This window comes from Vulpes vulpes, chromosome X (assembly GCF_048418805.1).
Source record: "Vulpes vulpes isolate BD-2025 chromosome X, VulVul3, whole genome shotgun sequence".
NCBI classification, from domain to species: Eukaryota; Metazoa; Chordata; class Mammalia; order Carnivora; family Canidae; genus Vulpes; species Vulpes vulpes.
The window spans coordinates 63048466-63072097 of NC_132796.1; the positions used below are offsets into that span (position 1 = coordinate 63048466).

General features: G+C 35.8%; 1 protein-coding gene across 9 annotated transcripts in view; it reads right to left on the reverse strand.

Annotated features, from left to right (window-relative positions):
- The window catches only part of CHM (CHM Rab escort protein), a 255280-nt gene that overhangs the window by 36508 nt on the left and 195140 nt on the right, over window positions 1-23632 (reverse strand). For all 9 annotated transcript variants that reach the window (XR_011998361.1, XM_026016746.2, XM_026016743.2 and 6 more), the window contains 2 exons: window positions 23355-23418; window positions 16242-16338 (listed from right to left, as the gene is read on the reverse strand). Coding sequence is in view for 8 of the 9 variants with exons in the window: in XM_026016746.2 (XP_025872531.1) it covers window positions 16242-16338; window positions 23355-23418 (161 nt within the window). In the remaining variant the exon portion in view is untranslated. The remainder of the gene's footprint in view (window positions 1-16241; window positions 16339-23354; window positions 23419-23632) is intronic.

The following is a 23632-nucleotide window of genomic DNA, read 5'->3' on the forward strand; positions in this document are numbered from 1 at the left end:
TAGAGAACACAGGAAGCAACTTCTTTAGCCTCAGCTGCAGCAATTCTTGCTAGACACATCTTCGAAGGCAAGGGAAACAAAAACAAAAATGAACTATTGGGACTTCATCAAGATAAAAAGCTTCTGCTCAGCAAAGGAAACAGTCAACAAACTAAAAGACAACCTTCAGAATGGGAGAGGGTATTCGTAAATATCTTATCAGACAGGGAGCTAGTATCTAAAATCTATAAAGAATTTACCAACTCGACACCTAAAAAACAAAAAGTCTGGTGAAGAAATGGGTGGAAAACATGAACAGACATTTCTCCAAAGACTTACACATGGCCAGCAGGAACATGAAAAAATACTCAATATCACTCGGCATCAGGGAAATAAAAATTAAAACCACAATGAGATAGCACCTCACACCAGTCAGAATGGCTAAAATTAACAAGTTAGAAAACAACAGATGTTGGCGAGGGGAGAAAGGGGAATCCTTTTATACTCTTTGTGGGGGATACAAGCTGCTAAAGCCATTCTGGAGAACAGTATAGAGGTTCCTCAAAAAGCTAAAAATAGAGCTACCCTAGGACCCATCATTTGCACTACGAGGTATTTATCCAAAGGATACAGTGATTTGAAGGGGCAATGCACCCAAATGTTTATAGCAGCATTGTCCACAATAACCAAAACATGGAAAGAGCCCAGATGTCCATCAAGAGATAAATGGATAAAGAAAATGTGGTATGCATGCATACACACACACACACACACACATACACACATACACACAGGAATATTACTCAACCATCAAAAATGAAATCTTACCATTCGCAACAATGTGGGTAGAACTAAAGGGTATTATGCTAAGTGAAATAAGGCAATTAGGGAAAGGAAATTAACATATGATTTCATTCATATGAGGAATTTAAGAAACAAAAAGATTATCCTGGGGAAGGGAGCAAAAAATAAAACAAGATGAAATCAGAGAGGGAGACAAACCATAAGAGACTCTGAACTACAGGAAACAAACAGGGTTGCTGGAGGAGAAGTGGGTGGGAGGATGGGCTAACTAGGTGATGGGCATTAAGAAGGGCACTTGAGGGATCCCTGGGTGGCGCAGTGGTTTAGCGCCTGCCTTTGGCCCAGGGCATGATCCTGGAGACCCGGGATCAAATCCCACATCAGGCTCCCGGTGCATGGAGCCTGCTTCTCCCTCTGCCTGTGTCTCTGCCTCTTTCTCTCTCTCTCTCTCTCTCTCTCTCTGTGTGTGACTGTCATAAATAAATAAATAAAAAATTTTAAAAATAAAAAAGAAGGGCGCTTGAAATGATGAGCATTTGGGTAATATGAGGAAAAATGAGAGAGACAAGCCAAGAAACAAGCCCTTGTTTGAGCACAAATACACACAAAAGTGTGTATTATGTGTGAATAAATACACATGAATATATTTATTCCTCACAATAAAAATTAGTTCAAAAATTTTACTCATAAAACTTACATAAGCAAACCTTACATGATCATAATACGGAACAGCAAAGTCTCTTATGTACCATTTTTTTTGCCATAAAATAGAAGTTTATTTGCAAACACAAATGGCCAATGACAACCCCCTTTACTGCCAACATCCTCTAGTACGTTGCCAGCAGCTCGCCCCAGCCCTTAACCTTCTCATCATCTACCTCAGGGGAGATGAATTCAGACTGAATTGTTCTGCCTTCTATCTTTTTTGCAAAACTCTTCAATAAAGATTTCCTTGTCTTTTAAACTTTGATGCAATCTTTGCTTTGACACCACCTTTTCACCCTGAAAAGGCATTTCATTCTTTTGTAGCGGTGGCTTTCAAACTTTCATGTGTTTCTGAATCACCTATAGGGCTTCTCAGAACATGGTTTCTGAAGTAGAAGGCCAGAGTTGGGTTTTCATATATTTCCAACAAGTCTCGAGATAAGATATGGCTGGTCCAGAGACTATATTTTGGCCTAATTTTTCCACAAACTGTTCTAAACTTCTTAGGCCCAGAGGTTCCAGCACATTTGTTATAATGAAGTCACTTCTGGAGCTGACAGAGATGTATTCTTCAACACAATCTTCTCACTTTTTTTAATGTTTATGTTAATTCCAGTAGAGTTAACATATAGTGTTATATTTGTTCCAGGTGAACAACACAGTGATTCAACAATTCTGTACATCACTCAGTGCTCATCATGATAAGTGTACTCCTTAATCCTCATCACATATTTCAGCCATCTCTCTACCTACCTCCTCTTGGATAACCCTCATTTGTGCTCAAACAAGGGCTTGTTTCTTGGCTTGTCTCTCTCATTTTTCCTTTCATGTTTTATTTCTTAAATTACACATGAGTGAAGTCAGATAGTATTTGCCATTTTCTGACTTATTTCACTTAGCATTATTTCTAGCTGCATTCATGTTGTTGCAAGTGTCAAGATTTCATTATTTTTATGGCTGAATAATATTCCACTGCATATATATAGACCACATCTTCTTTATCCATTCACCTATTGATGGGCACATGAGTTGCTTCCATAAATTTTCTAGTGTAAACAATGCTGCAATAAATACAGGGGTGTATGTATTCCTTCAAATTAGTGTTTTGTACCTCTTGGTAAAAAAAAAAAATACACCAGTTCTATTTTTAACTTTCTGAGGAACCTCTGTATTATTTTACACAGTGGCTACAGCAGTTTGCATTGGCATCAACAGTGCACAAGTGTTCCTTTTTTTTACACCCTTACCAATACCTGTTTTTTTTTTCTAAAGTTGATTTTAAGCATTCTGACAGGTATGAGATGATAGCTCACTGTAATTTTGATTTGCCTTTCCCTGATTTTAAGTGATATTGAGAATCTTTTCATGAGTCCATTGGCCATCTGTGTGTCTTCTTTGGAATAATGTCTGTTCATGTCATCTGTTCATTTTTAAGTTGGGTGTTGAGTTGTAGAAGTTCTTTATATATTTTAGATAGGAACCCTTTATAGAATATGTCATAACCAAATATCTTCATGCATTCTGTGAGTTGCCTTTTAGTTTTCACTGTTTCCTTCACCTTGCAAAAGCTTTTAATTTTGATGTAGTTCAGTATTTTATTTCTGGCTTTGCTTCCCTTGCCTTAGGAGACATATAACATAGCAGATGTCAGAAAAATTATCAACTATGCATGCCCTCTAGGATTTTTATGGATTCATGTTTCACATTTAAGTCTTTAATTCTGTATTTATGTTAACCTATAGTGAAACAAAGAGGTCCAGTTTTTCCAACTCCACTTGTTTAAAAGACTTTTTCCCACTGTATACTCATTCCTCCTTCATCAAAAATTAATTCATCATATAATTGTGGGTTTATTTCTGGGTTTTCTATGCTGTTCCACTGATGTATTTGTCCTTTTTGGGGTCAGTACTATACTGTTTTAATACAGCTTATAAAATAAATTGAAGCCTGGAATTGTGATACGTTCAGTTTTTTCTTTATGAAGATTGCTTTGGATTAGGGAAATGCAAATCAAAACTACAATGACATTATTACCTCACACCTGTCAGAATGTCTAAAATTAAAAAAGAGAAGAAACAACAGATGTTGGCAAAGATGTGGAGAAAAAGGAACCCTTGTGTGCTGTTGGCAGGAATGCAAACTGGTACAGCCACTGTGGAAAACAGCATATAAGTTTCTCAAAAAGTTAAAAATAGAACTACCATATGATCCATTAATGGCACTACTGGCTATTTACTCCCAAGATACAAAAACACTAATTCAAATGGATACATGCATCTGTATGTTTATTGCAGCATTATTTACACTAGCCAAATTATGGAAGTAGCCAGTGTCCACTAATAGATGAATAAAGATGTGATATGTATGTGAATATTATATATATACATATATATAATATATATTGTAAATATATAACTATATATAATTATATATATTATATATGTATGAAACATTCAGCAATAAAGAATGAAATGTTGCCATTTGCAAATATATAACTATATATAATTATATATATTATATATGTATGAAACATTCAGCAATAAAGAATGAAATGTTGCCATTTGCAACAATATGGATTGAGCTAGAGAGTACAATAAGTGAAATAAGTCAGGGAAGAACAAATACCATCTGATTTCACTCATACATGGGATTTAAGAAACAACAAAAATGAGAAAAAAAAAGAGAGAGAGAGAGAGAGATGGAGACAAACCAAGGAACATATTCTTAACTACTGAGAATTGATGGTTTACCAGAAGCTAAGAGTGTAGGGCAATAGCTGAATAGGTAATGGGGATTAATGAGGGCACCTGTCATGATGAATTCATACTGGGTGATGTATGAAATTGTTGAAACACTATATTGTACACCTGAAATTAATACAACACTGGAGGTTACCTACACTGAAAGAAAATAAAATAGAATAAAATAAGATAAAATAAAAAAGATAGCTTCCACTGTTCAGGGTCTTTTGTGGTACAAATTTTAGGATTGTTTCTTGTAGATCTGTGAAAACACTAATGGAATTTCAAAAAACTAGAGTTTTATGATTACTGATTCAATTTCATTGCTGATAATCACTTTGTTCAAATTTTCAATTTCTTCCAGCTTAGCTTCAATTTTGGTAGGTTACATGTTTCTAGGAATTTATCCATTTCTCCCAGGTTGTCCAATCTGTTGACACATAATTTTTGAGACTATTTTCTTATTGTTTGTATTTCTCTGATATTCTTTTAGTTGTGATTTTGTTTGAGTCATCTGTTTATTTGATAAGTTTGGTTAGAGGTTTATCAATTTTATTTTTTCAAAGAACCGGGTCCTGGTTTCATTGATCTGTTTATGTTTCTGTATCATATATTTCTGCTCTTTTTTTCCTTCTTTTTTTTTTTTTTTCCAGTTTTGGGTTTTGTTTGTTCTTTTGGAGGCTCCTTTAGGTGTAGGTTAGGTTCTTTGTAGGAGATTTTTTTTTTTTGCTGCTTGAGGTAGGCATGTATTGCAATAAAGTTTCCCTTAGAGCCACTCTTGCTGCATCCTAAATGTTTCGCACCATTGTGTTTTCATTTTCATTGGTTACCATGTATTTTTTTTCTTCCTTGAATTCTTCATTAAACCACTTATTGTTTAGTAGCCCGTTATTTAACCTCCATGTACTTGTGCTCTTTCCAGATTTTTTCTTGGGTTGATTTCCAGTTTCACAGAATTGTGGACAGAAAAGATGCATGGTTGGGGAAGATGGCAGTGGAGTATTAAGGAACCTAGGATCACTTTGTCTCATAAATACAAGTAGATAACTACCAAATCACCTAAATACTCCAGAAATCAACCTGTAGACTTACAAAACAAACTCCACAACTACAGGTCTCAAGGAGAGGCCACATGAAAGAAGGAAGGAAGTGCAAAGACATGTTTTGAGAGTGAAATGGATTGTGGCTGCTATGGTGGAGAGGGACTAACAGGTGCAGAAGGTTGAAAGATGGACTAACACACAGGGGAGCCCATGGGGAAAACAAATCCCCATAGCAATTGGCTTGGAGTGAGAGGGGTCAAATTTTGTCCATTCTTGCAACCAGTGGGACATAATTCTACAGTCTTAAAGGTAAGCAGGCTTGGCTGGGGGAGAACTGGAGGGCATAGTGCTGCTGTTGGAGAGAAGGCAGGGCAAACAATCCATGGACATACAGCATGGAAACAATGATCTGAAGAGCCCATTCTGGGCAACGGAATGGGCAGATTATCTGCTCATATTGGAGCATATCCTAGAGAGCATAGACTCCCTCCTGAGAACAAAGGAACAGGCAGGTACCATTTCCCTCCCCAACCCCTAAGCATAAGCACAGAGCCACCTGCAGGAAGTGGCACGGTGCTGACACTTGGGACCTAACTTGCTTACATTGAGTCCTGCACCTCATGCCCAATGCTCCAGTGGAACCAACCTTCCAAGTCACTAGCATCAGTCCCAGAGAAGGAGGGCCCCTACCCCTAGAAGATTGGCCCAAATCCCTGCCCACACCAAAACTCTTCACCCAAGGATTTTGAAGGGGCTTGGTTCCAGCAGCACTGCTGAAAGCTCTCATTTCACAAGCAGACTAGAGCACATCTAATTAAAACTCACCACATTTAGAGCAAGGCCCAAACATTATCCACAACAGGCAAAGAGAGCCTCTGCTGACAAAGACATGAAGGATAAAGAAAACACAAGAGCAGAGCACACAGAGCAGATGTCGAAGATACTCCCTGAAGCACCAGGCCCTCGATAACAGCAGACACTGTGCTGAGGGCACTATAGGACCTCTTCTTCCTAAGGCCATTGCCACAAAGAACAGGAGGCACAGTTGACCTTCCAAACACATACAAGCAGGCACAGACACACAAAAGAGAAAAAAGAGGGACTTGTGCTAAATTAAAGAAAAAGAGAGAGCACTGCAAGGCACTCTAGGACCTCTTCCTCATAAAGTCACTACTTTCAAGAGCAGAAGATATACTCATTTGAAGCAGACACAGAGAGGTAGACAAAATGAAGAGACAGAGAAATTTATCCCAAATGAAAGAACAGGACAAGGCCACAGGATATAAGCAAAAGAGACATAAATAACATGCCCAATAAAGAATTTAAAGTAATTATCATAAAGATACTCAATGGACTTGAGAAAAGAGTAGAAGACATAGTGAGACCGGTAAAACAGATAAGAAATAACACTGTGGAGAGGAAGGGCTCAATAAACAAAATGATAACAGGCTTGATGGAATGAACAGCAAAAAGCAGAGCAACAAATTAATGAACTAAAAAGCAGAGTAATGGAAAGTAATCAAGTTGAAAAAGAGACAATAAAACTATGCAAAACGAGAACAGACTTAAGAAACTCAGGGACTCTATCAAACCTAATAGCACTCACATTATAAGAGTCATAGAAAACAAGAGAGAAAAAAGAGGCAGAAAATTTATTTGAAGAAATAATTGCTAAAAACTTCTCTAGTGTGAAACAAATAACCAGATCAAGGAGGCACAGACACCTCCAAAAAATCAAATAAAAGCAGATCCATACCAGATTTATTGTAATTAAACTGAAAAAAATACAGATATTTAAAAATATAATTAAAGCAGCAAGAAAAAGACGACAGTTAAATACAAGGAAAACCCCATAAAGCTATCAGGGGATTGTTCAGCAGAAACTTTGCAGGCCAGAAGAAAGTTGCATGATATATTTAAAGTGCTAAATGGGAAAAATTTGAAGCCAAGAATACTCTATCCAGCAAGGCTATTGTTCAGAATAGAAGGAGAGACAGTTTCCAAGACAAACAAAACCTAAAGGAGTCATGACCACTAAACAAGCCCTGAAGAAATTTTAAAGGGGACACTTTGAATGGAAAGGAAAGATAAAATATTGACAGTATGTAAAGGTAGAAAACACAAAAGCAGTAAAAATGAATATTTCTGTAAAAAGTCAGCCAAGGAAACAAAAAAAAAAGGGTATAAAAAATAAAACCATATATCTAAAATGTAAGGAGAAAAGTAAAGAATGGGTTCAAACTAAAATGACTATCAACTTAGTGTAGACTGCTACATGGAGAAGATGTTATATACAAACCTAATGGTAACTACCAATCAAAAAACCAATATAGACATGCAAAGAATAAGGAGAAAGAAATTCCAATATATCGCTAAAGAAGACCATCAAACCATGAAGGAAAGACAAGAAAGGATCAGAGAAAATATCCAGAAACAACCACAGAAGTAGAAATAAAATGGTAGTAAATACATATCTATCAATAATTACCTTGAATGCAAATGGACTAATAAACACTCCAGTTAAAGGACACAGGGTGACAGAATGGATAAAAAGACAAGACCCATCTATATGCTGCCTACAACAGGACCATTTTAGACCTAAAGACATCTACAGATTGAAAGTAAGGGGATGGAGAAAAAGTCATCATGCAAATGGATGTCAAAAGAAAGCCAGGTTAGTAATACTTGTAACAGACAAACTAGGCTGTAATAGACCGTAATAAGAGACAAAAGAAAGGATACTATATAATAATAAAGGGTACACTTCAACAAGAAGATAGAACAATTGTAAATGTTTATGCACCCAAATACACAAAACAGTTAATAACAAAGGAATTAATCAATAATAATAAAATAATAGCCAAGGAATTTAACACTCCACTTACATAAATGGAGAGATCTTCTAAACAGAAAATCAACAAGGAAACAATGGCTTTGAATGGCACACTGGACCAAATGGACTTAACAGATATATTCAGAACATCCCATCCTAAAACAGAATACACATTCTTTTCAAGTGCACACAGAATATTCTCCAGAATATATCAGATATCAGACCACAAAACAAGCCTCAACAAATTTGAAAAGATAAAGTTATCTTTATCTTTGTACATCTCTTCTAAACACAACATCATAAAGCTACATGACAACCACAGGGAAAAAAATCTTGAAACCAAAAATACAGAGAGGTTAAATAACATGCTACTAAACAATGAATGGGTCAACCAGGAAGTAAAAGGAAGAATAAAAAAAGTACATGGAAACAAATTAAAAGACAATGGTTCAAAACCTTTGGGTTGTAGCAAAAGCAAATCTAAAAGGGCAATTTAAAGCAATACAGGCCTACCTCAAGAAGCAAAACAAACAAACAAAAAAAACAACAAAAAAACCTCAAATGAACAAGCTAACCTTGTAACTAAACAAGCTAGAAAAAGAACAAACAAAATATAAAACCAGCTGATGGAAAGAATAAAGATCACAGCATAAATAAATGATGTAGAAAATAAAAAAACCCCAATAGAGCAGATTAACAAAATGAAGAGCTGTTTCTCTGAAAAAGTATGAAGTTAATAAACCATCTAGCCAAGACATATCAAGAAAAAGAAAGGACTGAAATAAATACAATCACAAATAAGAGAAATACCAACCAATACCACAGAAACACAATTACAAGAGAATATTATGTAAAATTATATGCCAATAAATTGGACAATTTAGTGGATTAATTATTGGAAACCTATAACCTACCAAAACTGAAACAGAAACAAACAGGAAATTCGAACAGTGATTACCAGCAACTAAATTTAATCACTAATCAAAAAAATCTCAACAAACAAAACTGCAGGGCCAGATGACTTTACAGGTGATTTCTACCAAACATGTATTAAAGAATTAATGCCTATTCTTCTCACACTTTTTCAAAAAAAAAATAAATAAAAAGAAAAGGAAAACTTTCAGTTCATTCTATGAGGCATGTGTCACCCTGATAACAAAACTAGATATAGTCACCACTATAAAACAATACTAGAGGCCAGTATATCTGATGAACATAGATGCAAAGATCCCCAACAAAATACTAGCAAACCGATTCCTACAATACCTTAAAAAAATCATTCATCACAATCAAGTGGAATTTATTTTGGGGATCTAAGGGAGGTTCATTATATGCAAATCAATCAACATGATACATCACATTAGTGAAATAAAGAATACAGATCATATAATTATTGCAATAGACACAGAAGAAGCATTTGATGAAGTACAATATCCATTCATGATAAAAACCCTCTACAAAGGAGACAAACTTCAACATAATAAAGGCCCTACAGTGAACATCATATTCAATGGTGACAACCTGAGAGCTTTTCTGCAAAGATCAGGAATAACACAAGGATGTCAACTCTCACCACTTATATTTAACATAGTACTGTTAAGTAACAGTACTAACAACATAACAAGTCCTAACCACATAAATCAGACAACAAAAAGAAATACAGGGCATCTAAATCAGTAAGGAAGAAGTAAAACTTTCACTATTTGCAGGTGACATAATACTATATATAGAAAACCCAAAAGACTGTACCAAAAACTACTAGAACTGATAAATTAATTCAAGAAAGTTGAAGGATACAAAATGTACAGAACTCTGTTGCATTTCTATACACCAATAATGAAACAGCCAAAAGAGAAAGTAAGGAATCAATCTTATTTACAATTGCACCAAAAACAATAAGATAACTAGGAATAAATTTAATCAAAGATGAGAAATATTCATACTCTGAAAACTATAAAACATTGATGAAAGAAACTGAAGACAACACAAACAAATGGAAAGAGAGTCCATGTTCATGGATTGGAAGAACAAATATTGTTAAAATGTCTATACTACCCAGAGCAATCTAGAGATTCAATGCAATCCCTACCAAAATGCCATCAATATATTTCAAAGAAATAAGAACAAAAAATCCTAAAATTTGCATGGAACCACAAAAGATCCCAAATAGTCAAAGCAATCTTGAAAAAAGAAATAAAACTGGAGGTATCACAATTCCAGTTTTTAAGTTCTACTACAAAGCTGTAGTAATCAAAACAGTAAGGTACTGCCAGAAAAAAAGACATACAGATCAATGGAACAGAATAGCAAACCCAGGAATAAACCCACAATTATATGGTTAATTAATCTTCAATATAGCACAGAAGAATATCCAATGGGAAAAGAGTTTGTTCAATAAATGGGGAGAAGTGGATGGTAACACACAAAATGAAACTGGACCACTTTCTTATACCATACACAAAATAAATTCAAAATGGATTAAAGATCTAAATGTGAGACCTGAAACCATAAACATTCTAGAAAAGAACACATCAGTTGCTTCTAGATGTGTCTCCTGAGACAAGGGAAACAAAAACAAAAATGAACTAATGGGACTTCATCAAAATAAAAAGCTACTGCACGGTGAAGGAAACAATCAACAAAACTAAAGGGCAGCCTATGGGATGGGAGAAGGTATTTGCAAATGACATATCGGATAAAGGGTTAGTATCCAAAATAAAGAATTTAGTAAACTCAACACCCCAAAAACAAATAATCCAGTTAAGAAATGGGCAGAAGCCTTAATATACATTTTCCAAAGAAGACCCAGAGATGGCCAACAGACATATGAAAAGTTGCTTGTCAGTACTGACCATGAGGGAAATGCAAATCAAAACTACAAGGAGATATCACCTTGTACATATCAGAATGGCTAAAATTAACAACACCAGAAATAACAGATGTTGGTGAGGAAGTGGAGAAAAGAGAATCCTCTTGAATTCTTGGTGGTAATGCCTATTGGTCCAGCCACTGTAGAAAACTGTATGCAGGTTCCTCAGAAAGTTAAAAGCAGAACTTCCATAGAACCCAGCAACTGCACTACTGGGTATTGACCCAAAGAATACAAAAACACTAATTCAAAGGAATACATGCACTGCAATGTTTATAGCACCATTATTTTCAATAGCTAAGATAGGGTAGCAGCACAAGTGTCCATCAACTGATTAATAGATAATAAAGAGGTGGTATATATGTATATACACAATGGAATATTATTCTACGAGAAAAAAATGAAATCATGACAACTGCAACAACATGGATGGAGTCAGAGACTATAATGCTAAATGAAATAAGTCAGAGAAAGACAAATACCATATGATTTCATGCATATATGGAATTGATGAAACAGAACAAATGAGCAAAAGGAAAGAAAGAGAGACAAAGTAAGAAACAGATTGTTAACTAAAGAGAACAAACTGATGGTTACCAGAAGTGAGGTGGGTGGGGGGATGGATGAAATACATGATGGGGATTAAGGAGTGCAGTTGTTGTGATGAGCACTGGGTCATGTATTGAATTGATGCATCACAATATTGTACACTTGAAACAACACTATATGTTAACCATCTGGAATTAAAATAAGAATAGAAGATGAATGCTGTGACTTAGATCTTGTATTGAGACTTCTTTTGTGACCTGATATTGGATCTGGAGTGGAGAATGTCCCATGTACTCTTGAAAAGAATATATATTCTGCTGTTTTAGGATGTAATATTCTAAATATATCTGTTAAACTATCTGGTCCAGTGTGTCATTCAAAGCCACTGTTTCCATGTTGATTTTCTGTTTGGATGATCTGTCCAATGATATAATTAGGGTGTTAAAAGTCCCCTACTATTATTATATTACTATTTCTGATGCAAGTACTACTACTCTGGCTTTCTTTTGACATTCATTTGCTAGATAAATGCTTGTGATCTGTAGTTTCAGTAGAGATCATGGCAGGATCCTGGATTTCCACCCCTCCCCAGCAGTAGTGAGGAACTGGGGTGGTGTCAGTGGAGGCCAAATGGAGAGTCAGGTCTCCCACCATTGCCTGAGTAATGAAGCCATATCCCTTTCTCTGTTATGTCAATGAAGACCATGTGGGGGGCCAGTAACAAGGCACTTCTGTGCTCTTTCTAGCCTGGGTGGAAATCAGTGGAGGCTTACTAGACAGCCTACACTATAATCACTCTGCAGTAATGAGGAGGTTCTGCAACCTCCAGGTGCCAGCAGAGGGCAAGTGAGGAACTGCCACCTCCCAGGCTAACAAAGTGGCAGCCTCTTCCCCCACCAAGCAGTGTCAAAGGAAGCCTGCTAAAACAGAATAAAATCCAAGTCCCACTACTGAGTAATAAAAATGCCTAGGTATCAATTCAAAACTACTCATTATACCAAGAAATAGGAAAACCTCAACTTGACTATAAAAAGACAATCGACAGATGCCAACATGACATTAGCTGTAAGATTTAATGCAGCCATCATAAAAATGCATTAGTGAGCAATTATAAACCTGCTGGAAACAAATTAAACAACAATCTCCACAAAGAAAGAGAAGGCCTCAGAACATAGGAGATTTTTTAAAGGACAACCAAACAGAAAATTTTAAACTGGAAAAATACTTTTTTTAATAATAAATTTATTTTTTATTGGTGTTCACTTTGCCAAAATACAATAATTAAATTAAAAAAAATCTCAATGGATGGGTTCAAGAGAATGGAATGGACAAGGGGAAGAATCAAGGAACTTGAAAGTAAAACCACAGAAATGATACAATATGAAATGAAAGAAAATAGCCTACATAGAAACAAAGAGAAAAACACATAGCACATAGTTTGGGCTCTTCTTGTTCTTTGTACTATCTTATTATTGTTATTACCCTAGCTATATTCCTTTGTATAATCCACTGTCCCTAGGATGTTACATTCATCTTAATAGATACAATAAATATTTTTGAATAAAAAAATGAACAGAACCTAAGAGACATGTGGAACCATATAATAGTTATGTCACATGAGTCCCAGAAGAAGAGGAGAAACAGCATAAAGCTGAAAAGTATTCAGAGAAATAAAGGATGAACAGTTTCTGAATTTGGTAAAAGACAAACCTGTAAATTCAAGAGGCTGCACAAATATCAAATAAAATAATTCCAAAGAAATCTATGCCACGACACATCATATTAAAACTTTTAAAAATTAAAGACTAAGAAAAATCTTGAAAGCAGCCTGAGGGAAGAAGTAACACATTAACTATAGGGAAAATAATTCGGGTAACAGCAGATTTCTTATTAGAAACCATGGAGGCCAGAAGGAAGCACAACTTATCACAGACTCAGCAATAAACAGGAATGTACTGTTGATACATGCAACAAGCTGGGTGAACCTTAAGAAAATGATACTCAGTAACAAAGAAACTCAAAAGATTATTTATTGTTTTAAATTAAAAAATTTAAAAATTTAATAAAGAAAAAAGATTACCTATTGTATGATTCATTCTATATGATATTGTCAAAACGACAAAATTACTAAAGTGGAAAACAGCTTAGTGGTTGCTAGGGATTAAGTAGCTAGTGTTGTGAGGGAAGGATATAGCTATGGCTATAAAAGGGTAATACTAAGGAGATCCTTGTGGTGATGGTCACAATAATCTACACATGTGATGAAATTGCATATGCACATTATAACAATATCAAACTCCTGATTTTGATATTATAGTATAATTTGGTAAAATAGAACTACCGGAAAAAATTGGATGAAGGGTACCTGGGACTTCTCAGTTCTATCTTAACAAATACTTATGAATCTATAACTGTAAAATAAAGAAACCTATACACTTTGACCCAATAATTCCACACAAAGTTTTTTTTTATAATGTATACCTTTTTTTAAAAAAAGATTTTATTTATTTATTCATGAGAGACACACACACACACAGAGAGAGAGAGAGAGAGAGAGAGAGAGAGGCAGAGAGGCAGAGACACAGGCAGAGGGAGAAGCAGGCTCCATGCAGGGAGCCTGATGTGGGACTCGATCCCGGGTCTCCAGGATCACGCCCTGGGCTGAAGGCGGTGGCTAAACCACTGAGCCACCCGGGCTGCCCAATACAAAGAGATTTTTTAAAAATAATGGAATTTCACAAATATTTGTTTATTAGGTTGACTGTTTCTTATAGGACTATGATGTAACAATTTTCAAAACTCTTAATCTCAACAACATGGGATTAAATAAAAATGGCATATCCACAATCACTGAAAATATCATAGATATGCAAAAAGACTGTTGTATTAAGTATTTTTAAAAAGTAGAGTATAAAACAATATATTAAATATCATTGCATATTTATGGAAATATGCATGTATACACATATAAAAAAACAAGATAAACACACACCAAGTGTCTATTATCTATGGGTAAAAGGATTATCATAGTTTTACTTCTTTTGTACATCTTTCAAATTGTCAATAGTATGTATTATTAGACTGGATATACAAAAAATTTCATACAGAAAAATAATTCATAAAAACTTACAAAAATAGGGGATCCCTGGGTGGCGCAGCGGTTTGGCGCCTGCCTTTGGCCCAGGGCACGATCCTGGAGACCTGGGATCGAATCCCACATCGGGCTCCCGGTGCATGGAGCCTGCTTCTCCCTCTGCCTGTGTCTCTGCCTCTCTCTCTCTCTGTGACTATCATAAATAAAAAATAAAAAAAAATAAAAAAAAAACTTACAAAAATATTCACAAATATAAAACAAATGTAATTGTATCCAAGATACTAGCACAGATAAAAAGACATGAAAAAAACAAGATAATAGGGAAAAATAATGGTAATTGTCATGGTAATAATTTATTTAATTAAAAAAATCACTATAAAAGGTGAAAACCAACAATGAGCTACTTTTCAAAGTGAAATTTAGGACTATGGCAAAAAGGGACAAGTTATCTTTTAGTAAGTAGTAGTTCTACACTTGAAGACATGGACTATGCCAAACCAGATTAGTCTTCCACTTCTCATAATTCATATAATGGTCTGAATAAAACTTAATATAAGTTTACAGTATTTTAAAAATTCTAACATGCTTCCATCCTATGAATCTCTACAGTCCACTATTCGTTAGTACTTCTCTTGTGGTACTTTCATATTCTCCTCTTACAGCTACTTTTGTGTGTCTTATTTGTTGCACTAGATTGTGAGTTCCCTAAGGTCAGATCTATGTCATACTCATCTTTACCTATCCTGAAATGTCTAGCAGAATACACTGCACATAGTTAATACCATCTTGTTCTATTAGGTATGCAATAAGGTTATAAACATTTCAAATCAGGCATACCACCCTCTGCTTTTTTGTAATTCCTACGGTACATAGTTTAGGTTTAGGTATAATGATATCTAAGGTATCCTTGCTGATTTCTACTTACTGAAGCATCTTTAAGAAATATGTTCTATAAGACATGATATCTGACAGTGCTAGAGACAGAAATTTTGATACATATTGGTAAAAGAACATAAAGTAGTACCTAACTTTAGAGTCATAAAAAAATAGAGGATTTACATATTTAGAAATTCATGAACTGGATTAAGAATTCTTTTTTTTTTTTTTTTATTTATGATAGTCACACAGGGAGAGAGAGAGAGGCAGAGACACAGGCAGAGGGAGAAGCAGGCTCCATGCACCGGAAGCCCGACGTGGGATTCGATCCCGGGTCTCCAGGATCGCGCCCTGGGCCAAAGGCAGGCGCCAAACCGCTGCACCACCCAGGGATCCCTGGATTAAGAATTCTAAGGAAAAGCAAAGCAAATAAGTAGTAAAGAAAATAAATTTTGTGAAAGTAGGTTTCTAATAAGCTTAAGTAAAATTATAGAAAGAATTGGAAAGTCACAGAAATTCTTTCACTGGAGGGTTTATAAATTGTGCCTATGAAGATTTAGCCACAAAAATGATTAGAGGCAAGGGGAATGTATAAAATGACTTACTGTATGAACATAAAGTATGTGAATAAATAATGTGAATACAAAAATATATGGCAAAACTAAAAACAGAACCCAACTTTATCAGTGGCTGCCCCCCTTTACTACCTAAACAAACACACAAGACAACTAGATTCTACTGTGCTTACATGTGCCTTTCATGCATGTCATTGTTGAAGAACATAACTCAATGACTCGAACAGCAAAAGTTCCTGGTTCCTCTCCTGGCACTGTCAAAATGGAAATCTAAAAAGTGGAAACAAAATATTAGACATAGCTGGTAGATTTCATTTTCATTCTTCTATCATTACAGTGTAGTTAACTTTCAAATTGAGTGTCTTTTTTCAAACTCCATTAATGTTTGAAAAGATTTAGCTGATACATATTTAACTTAGAACAGAATTTGAAACATGTAACATGAGCATGTGTCAGAACATCAAATTTCTGCATTATTTACATACTTATAAATCATATATATATTGCATTCATATAATTCATAGACAGTATTTCAAATATTTTTTTATTTCAAATATTTTTAATATTTAATTCCTCACTTATTTTCAAAGGGTTCAATTATGACTTATTATTTCTGAATTATATACACTTCGGTATTTGAAAAAGATATTAAATTAATTTTGATTATTCATAGTGGCTAAAAGTAGTGGATACAAAGTACTACAATTTAAAAATGTCACAAGTCTCAAAGATACTGAAATAAGCAAAGCAATAAGTCAACATATAACAAAGTATAGCTGAACATATACCAAAATATTTGAAAATGAATGTCTTCAAATTAATTCCAGGATTCCATTAATAAAATTAGAAACCCAGAGTATACAGTAAAATGGAAAATTATTTTTAAGTAATGTTTATTGATATGCAGTATACTGATATACTATAGGCACTGCTAATATATTATATGCCTTTATACTTACAACTTTAAATGACCATCAATGTTTTATATTACTCATAAGTGTATTTTTGGGCTTAAGAGGTCTCAAAAACTGTGTTCTTCATATTCCTCTTAACTCCCTTTTGCTACTAGCTGTCCATAATACAACATGCTGTACTTTAAAGAGAGAAGAGCCACTAAAACATACACCTAATGTTGTACGATAGTCACGATTATGACTAAAAATGTGTATAGCTGGAAAGGTATCTTAGGGACTCCACCAACATTTAAGTTCAGGCATACCATGTTTTATTGCATTTCACATTACTACACTTTGCCAACACTACATTTTTAATTATTTATTTATTTTTACAAATTGAAGGTTTGTGCCAACCTTGCATCGAGCAAGTCTACTGGTTTTTTTCCAACAGCATTTTGCTTACTTCATGTCTCTATGTCACATTTTGGTAATTCTCACAGTATTTCTAACTTTTTCATTACTATATTTATTATGGTGATCTTTGATGTTACTACTGTAATTTTTTAGGGGCTCAATGAACTGTCCATATAGAAAAGTAAATTTAATTGATACATGTTTTGTGTGTTCTGACTGTTCCACCAACCAACCATTCCCTAGTCTCTATCCTCTCTTTGGTCCTCCCTATTCTCTGAGACACCACGATATTGAAATTAGGCAAATTAATAACCCTATAATGGCCTTTAAGTGTTCAAGTAAAAGGAAGAGTCGCACATCTCTCATTTTAAATCAAAAGCTAGAAATAATCTAGCTTAGTGAGGAAGGCACATTGAAATCTGAGAAAGACCAAAAACTAGGCCTCTTGTGCCAAACAGTTAGCTAAGTTGTAAATGCAGAGGAAAAGTTCTTGAAGGAAATTAAGAAGTGCTACCCTAATGATTATAAGAATGATAAGAAAGGGAAACAGCCATATTGCTGATATGGAGAAAGTTTCAGTGGTCTCGATCAAAACAGCTAAAACATTCTCTAAGCCAAAGTCTAATTCAAGTCAAGACCCTAACTCTCTTTAATTCTATGAAGGCTCAGAGAGGTAAGAAAAGTTAAAGAAAAGTGAAGCTTTGCCAAGGTTGGTTCATGAGGTTTAAAGAAATAAGTCCTCTCCATAACAGAAGTGCAAATACTGATATAGAAGCTGTAGCAAGTTATACAGAAAATGTAGCTAAGTTAATTCATGAAGGTAGCTAGACTACAGTACAAATTTTCCAGATCAAACAGTCTTCTATTGGAAGAAGATGGCATCTAGGACTTTCACAGCTAGAGAGTAGTCAAGACCTAGCTTAAAAGCTTCAAAATAAAAAAATAAATAATAATAATAAAAAAAATAAAGCTTCAAAATACAGGCTGACTCTTGTTAAAGGCTAACGTAGCTGGTGACTTTAAGTTGAAGCCAATGCTCATTTACCATTACAATAATCCTAGTGCCTTTACAGAATTATGTTATATCTACTCTCCCTGTCCTCTGTACATGGAACAACAAAGCCTGAATAACACAAGATGGTTCACTGAGTATTTTAAGCCCAGTGCTGAGACCTACTGCTCAGGAAAAAAGATTCCTTTCAAACTACGAATGCTCATTGGCAAAGAACCTGATCACTCGAGAGTTCTGACGAAGATGTAGAAGATTAATGTTCTTTTCATGTCTGCTAACACAATATATTTTCTGCATTTTATGGATCCAGGAATAATTCTGACTTTCAAGTCTTATTATTTAAGAAATACATTTTGTAAAACTATACCTGCCATATACAGTGATGGATATGAGCAAAGTAACATGAAAACTTTCTGGAAAGGATTCACCATTCTAGATGCCATTGAGAACATTCATGATTCATAGGAGGAGGTCAAAATATCAACATTAACAGGAGTTTGGAGGAAGTTGATTCCAATCCTCATGAATGACCTAGAGGGGTTCAAGACTTCAGTGGAGGAAGTAACTGTAGATGTGGTGGAAATAGCAAGAACTGGAAGTGAAGAAGCTTGAAGGAACTAAATGGCTGCAATCTAATGGTAAAACTTTAAAAAGTGAGGAGTTGCTTCTTATGGATGAGCAAAGAAAGTATTTCTTGAGACGGAATCTACTTAAGACAAAGATGCTGTGAAGATATTGGAAATGATCACAAAAGATTTAGATATGATATAAACTTAGTTGATAAAGCAAAACAGATTGTGGTAGGATTGACTCCAATTTTCAAAGAATTTCTACTGTGCGTAAAATGCCACCAAACACTATTGTATGTTACAGAGAAACCATTCATGAAAGAAGAGTCAAGTGATACAAAAAGGTTATTGTTGTCTTATTTTAAGAAATTGTCACAGCTATCCAAATCTTTGACCACCACCACTCTGATCAACAGATACCAACATTAAGGCAAGATCCTCCACCAACAAATTAGTGAAAGCTCTGATGATGGTTAGAATTGTTTAAGTAATAAAATATTTAATTAAGGTAAGTACATTTTTTAGGCATAATGCTGTACTGCACACTTAATAGACTAGAGCATAGTGTAAACATAACTTTTTATGCACTGGGAAACCAAAAAAATCATTTGACTTGCTTTATTGTGACATTTGCTTTACTACAGTGGTCTGGAACTAGACTCACAATATCTCTGAGGTATGCCTGTATTTCTTTTGTTTCCTACAACCATCATGTCTAATCTTTAAGAATTTAAATACAATCAGTAACCCCCTACCACAGTAACTTCTGTGTCCTGAACTCTGAGAAGATCTTAAATCTCATAGAGATTAATAAAAGTCATCAAAAGCCAATTCCCTCAATCCTCTAATGCCACTTTCTAAGAATTTATCTAGACTTATACCTATTTTTTCCTCCATTTAAGTCTCATTATATATGCTTCAAAAATTTAAAAAGAAGAAAAAAGCCATGTAGGAAAAAAAGAAAAGTATACCAAATGTACATTTTAGACTGATCGCTCTGATAGCTCTGCAGAGGATGGATCTGAAGGAGACGAAATGTGGGGCAGAACAAAAAGTTAGAAGGTAGAGATAATAAGTCCTGAAACCAGAGCAGTGAGAATAAGGACTGAGAGGAAAAGTAGATTGTAGCAACTTCTAGAAAGTACAATGAGAGGACCTGGAGCCTCGGGATAACAGAGATGGGAGTAAAAAGTCGTTAGTAAAAAGTCAGCACCATTCATGAAGGTAGGGAGCGCTGGATGAATAGTTTTGAGAGGGAAGATGGTGAATTCAGCTCTGAGTATGTTCAGTTTGAGAGGCCTTTGTGATAGACATCTATCAGGAAGTTTGGCCAACATTGCTGGGAGATATAAAAATGGCTGTCACCAACATTTATGCAGTTAGAACCATGACAGTACATGGAGTCAAGCAGTAAATGTGCACAGAACAAGAGATAATGTGGGCTGAAGTTAGAACCCTGAGGAGCCCCAATATTTAAGAGGAGGACAGAGCCCACCAAAGAAGCAGAAAGGGAATGTCCAGAGAGTTATGAGGAGAATCAGGACAGCACAGTGTCATGGAAGTCAAAACAGGGAATAATCAAATTATAACATTGTGAAATGTACCAGAAAAGACCCAGTAGACAAAAGCCAAAAAATGTCTTCTGGTCCTAACCATCATATAGTTATTAATAAGCTTAGCAAGAAAAATGGTGGTAGTAATGTGAAGGTAGAAGCCAGGCCTAGAAATGAATGAGAGGTAAGGAGCTAGAGGCAGCAAGTACAGATACTATCTTGAAAATGCTGACCAAGAGCAGGTGAGAGATTGGATACAATTAGAGATGGGGGCAAAGTCAAAGGAGTATTTTTTTTGTTTGTTTTTGAAACAGAAAATGCTAATACACGTGTATAGGTTGAGGGGAAGGTGGCAGTAGCGAGGGAAAGCCTTAAGACAGAACAGCCATACAGGGTAGGTGTGTGTGTGTGTGTGTGTGTGTGTGTGTGTGTGTGTAGAGCATTTCTGAAAGGGGTTGCTGGCCTTGGACAGGGAGGGGAGCCCCCTCATTAGTCTCTGTACATGTCCATTAGTTGCGGGTGGTGGGGCAGGAGGTCAAGGGCCACTGCGCTTAGTAGGTGGCCTTGCTTTTCTCAAAGAAGCAGGGGGTGAAGTGGAAGAGCTAAGAGGGAGAAGGATGGGTAGAATAGTAAAGATATGGATTAGGTACTGAGGGGAAAGGGACAGGGAGCTATCGGAGGCACCAGGTAGGCACCTACCTGGTGGTAGGTAGGTAGTATTCAGATGAATGAGGTTGGTAACCCTGACTCTGTGGCAGTGCCAGTCTGTCTGGTTGTGTAGTTTTCTCGTGTATTCCTCTGTAACCCAGACGTAGATTATAGCCTCATCCAGGAACAGAATTTTCTTCTGTGAGTGCAGTGGAAGAGCATGGCTACATGGGAATTAAAGGTATTGGAAGGGTAGTTCATAAGATGGTTCATGGTTAAGTTCATTAACCAAGGGGTCCAAAACATGGAAAAGGAAGAGGGCAGAAGGAAGCTGGTAAACTGGGAGGAAAAAGAGAGGACAAGGAATTATAGGTCTCTTAACAGGTCAATAAACAGAGTGGGTCTGGGTAAAAGAATGGAAGAGCTGAAAGGATAGTGGCAGATTAATGCTACTGTACGCCCATAACCTCCAAAATCAACTGGGCCATCAAAGCTGTGCAGCCATCTGACCATGAGATAGCTCACTCCACAACTCCTCATAGTTATTGCTGTATACCTTTTCTTGAGCTTTGGCCTTTTAAGTACTCTTACACCCCCATTCCCAGGGGATGACCTCATTTTGTAATTTAAAAAGTAAATAAGGGGTGCTAGGGTGGCTCAGTCAGTCAAGTGTCTGCCTTCAGCTCAGGTTGTGAACCCAGGGCCCTGGGATTGAGCTCCATATCATTCTGATGCTCCCCTGCTCAGTGGGGAGTCTGCTTCTCGCTCTCCCTCTGCCCTCCCTAGCTTGTGCTCTCTCAAATAAATAATTAAAATCTTAAAAAAAAAAAAAGAGCAAATGGATCCTATCAGATGGGAACTCCCAGACCTACAAATAGTCCTGTATTCACCCTTTTATTTCAAGGTGTCTCAAGGGCAATGCTTTTTACCTATTCTCTGAATCCCACTCTCCCCAAGCCTTTACCTGGACCTTGCTGCATTAATTGTCTTCCTTTTCTCCTCGGTATCTGCAACCTCTTCTTCCCTATTAGCTCCACTGCATCAGCTGAAATATACACAAATCTTTTAAAGAAAAGCCCCCTTCACTTCCACATCTCTTTTCAGGAATCACTTCCTCTTTCTTATTCTTCGCAGCTCAGCTTCTACAGAATTGTCTCTATTTTCTCTCTTTACTTTTCTGCCTCCCTGTCATTCTTTAACATACTCACAAAGCTTACAGTTTACTGGAAGATAAAGATAAGTTAACTGGCAATTATAGGACACTGTGATGAGCACTACAATCCTGTACAAGCCTCTGTACCAGTCCTTCCTTGCTCACACTTGCCCACACATGCTTAACTCTAGCTGCTATTTCTCTCTCTATATCTGTATCTTCCAAGCTATGAGGACAGAGATGCTATCATGGTTAACACTGTCTTAAGATCTTAGTACACTGGATGACATGTAGAAGACACTCATTGTTTACTGAATGACTAAAAGTATTTATGCTCATATGCATAGCAAACATTTATTCTATGTATCAGAAAGCTTCTAACTTAAGGAATTTGTGGAATCTATTTTTAGCATACAGAAAAGGTCTGACAGTCACACCAAGTAAACTGATTTTATCAGTCATGGCATAATATGATCAGAAGAAGGGGGGCATACTTTTGGAATTTAGGAGTTCAGACTGAGGAAAAAACCATAACATAAAGACATTCCTACAGAATTGGCAATGAGGAGAAGGAAGAAGGTACTGAAAGTAACAACGATGATGAGGAAAAATTAGAACCAGAAATGGTGTGCTGGTACTCATTCACTCCAGGCCTAATGGTCACCTTACCACTACCGTGCTAGGGCTGGTTACCATAAAGCCTTTTCCTCCTAGAGTTTTAAATGTATTCTCTGGGGATACTCTTGTTCTTCCCATAACAATATATTTTCGATTTTACAGAACAGCTGTCAAAAACTAGGACTTAGTCCAATTTCCATAGAATAAATCTGTTACATAAGATATAATAATTTGTTCTGCTAGAAGGAAATCTTCAAGAAACCAAGGTTATTGCAAAATTGCCATTATGTATTTTTTAAAAAATGCATTAAATACATTAGCACATATGACTTAATATATTTTATTTCACCAATATTAATTTATACATAGTACCATGTAGATTAATTTAGCAACATTTATTAAAAAGTACAGGGCTAAAATTACCTGTTGATCTGAATCCGTTTTTAGTATAGATCTATCTGTAATCAGAACTGACCTGGAGATCTGCCTGTAATGCACAAAACAGTTAATCTGTGATTCAGATTCCATTTACAGTTATATAAATAATTTTCATATATAGTTATAAACCTACATTTATAGTTATAGAACACCAGAAGGCATATTTCAAAGATTTAAGTCATGATAAAAGTGTTGCCTCCTCAAATCAAGTTAAGCTCTTCCTTAACCTTTTCTTGGCTCATTGAAGGGAGGATATGTAGGGG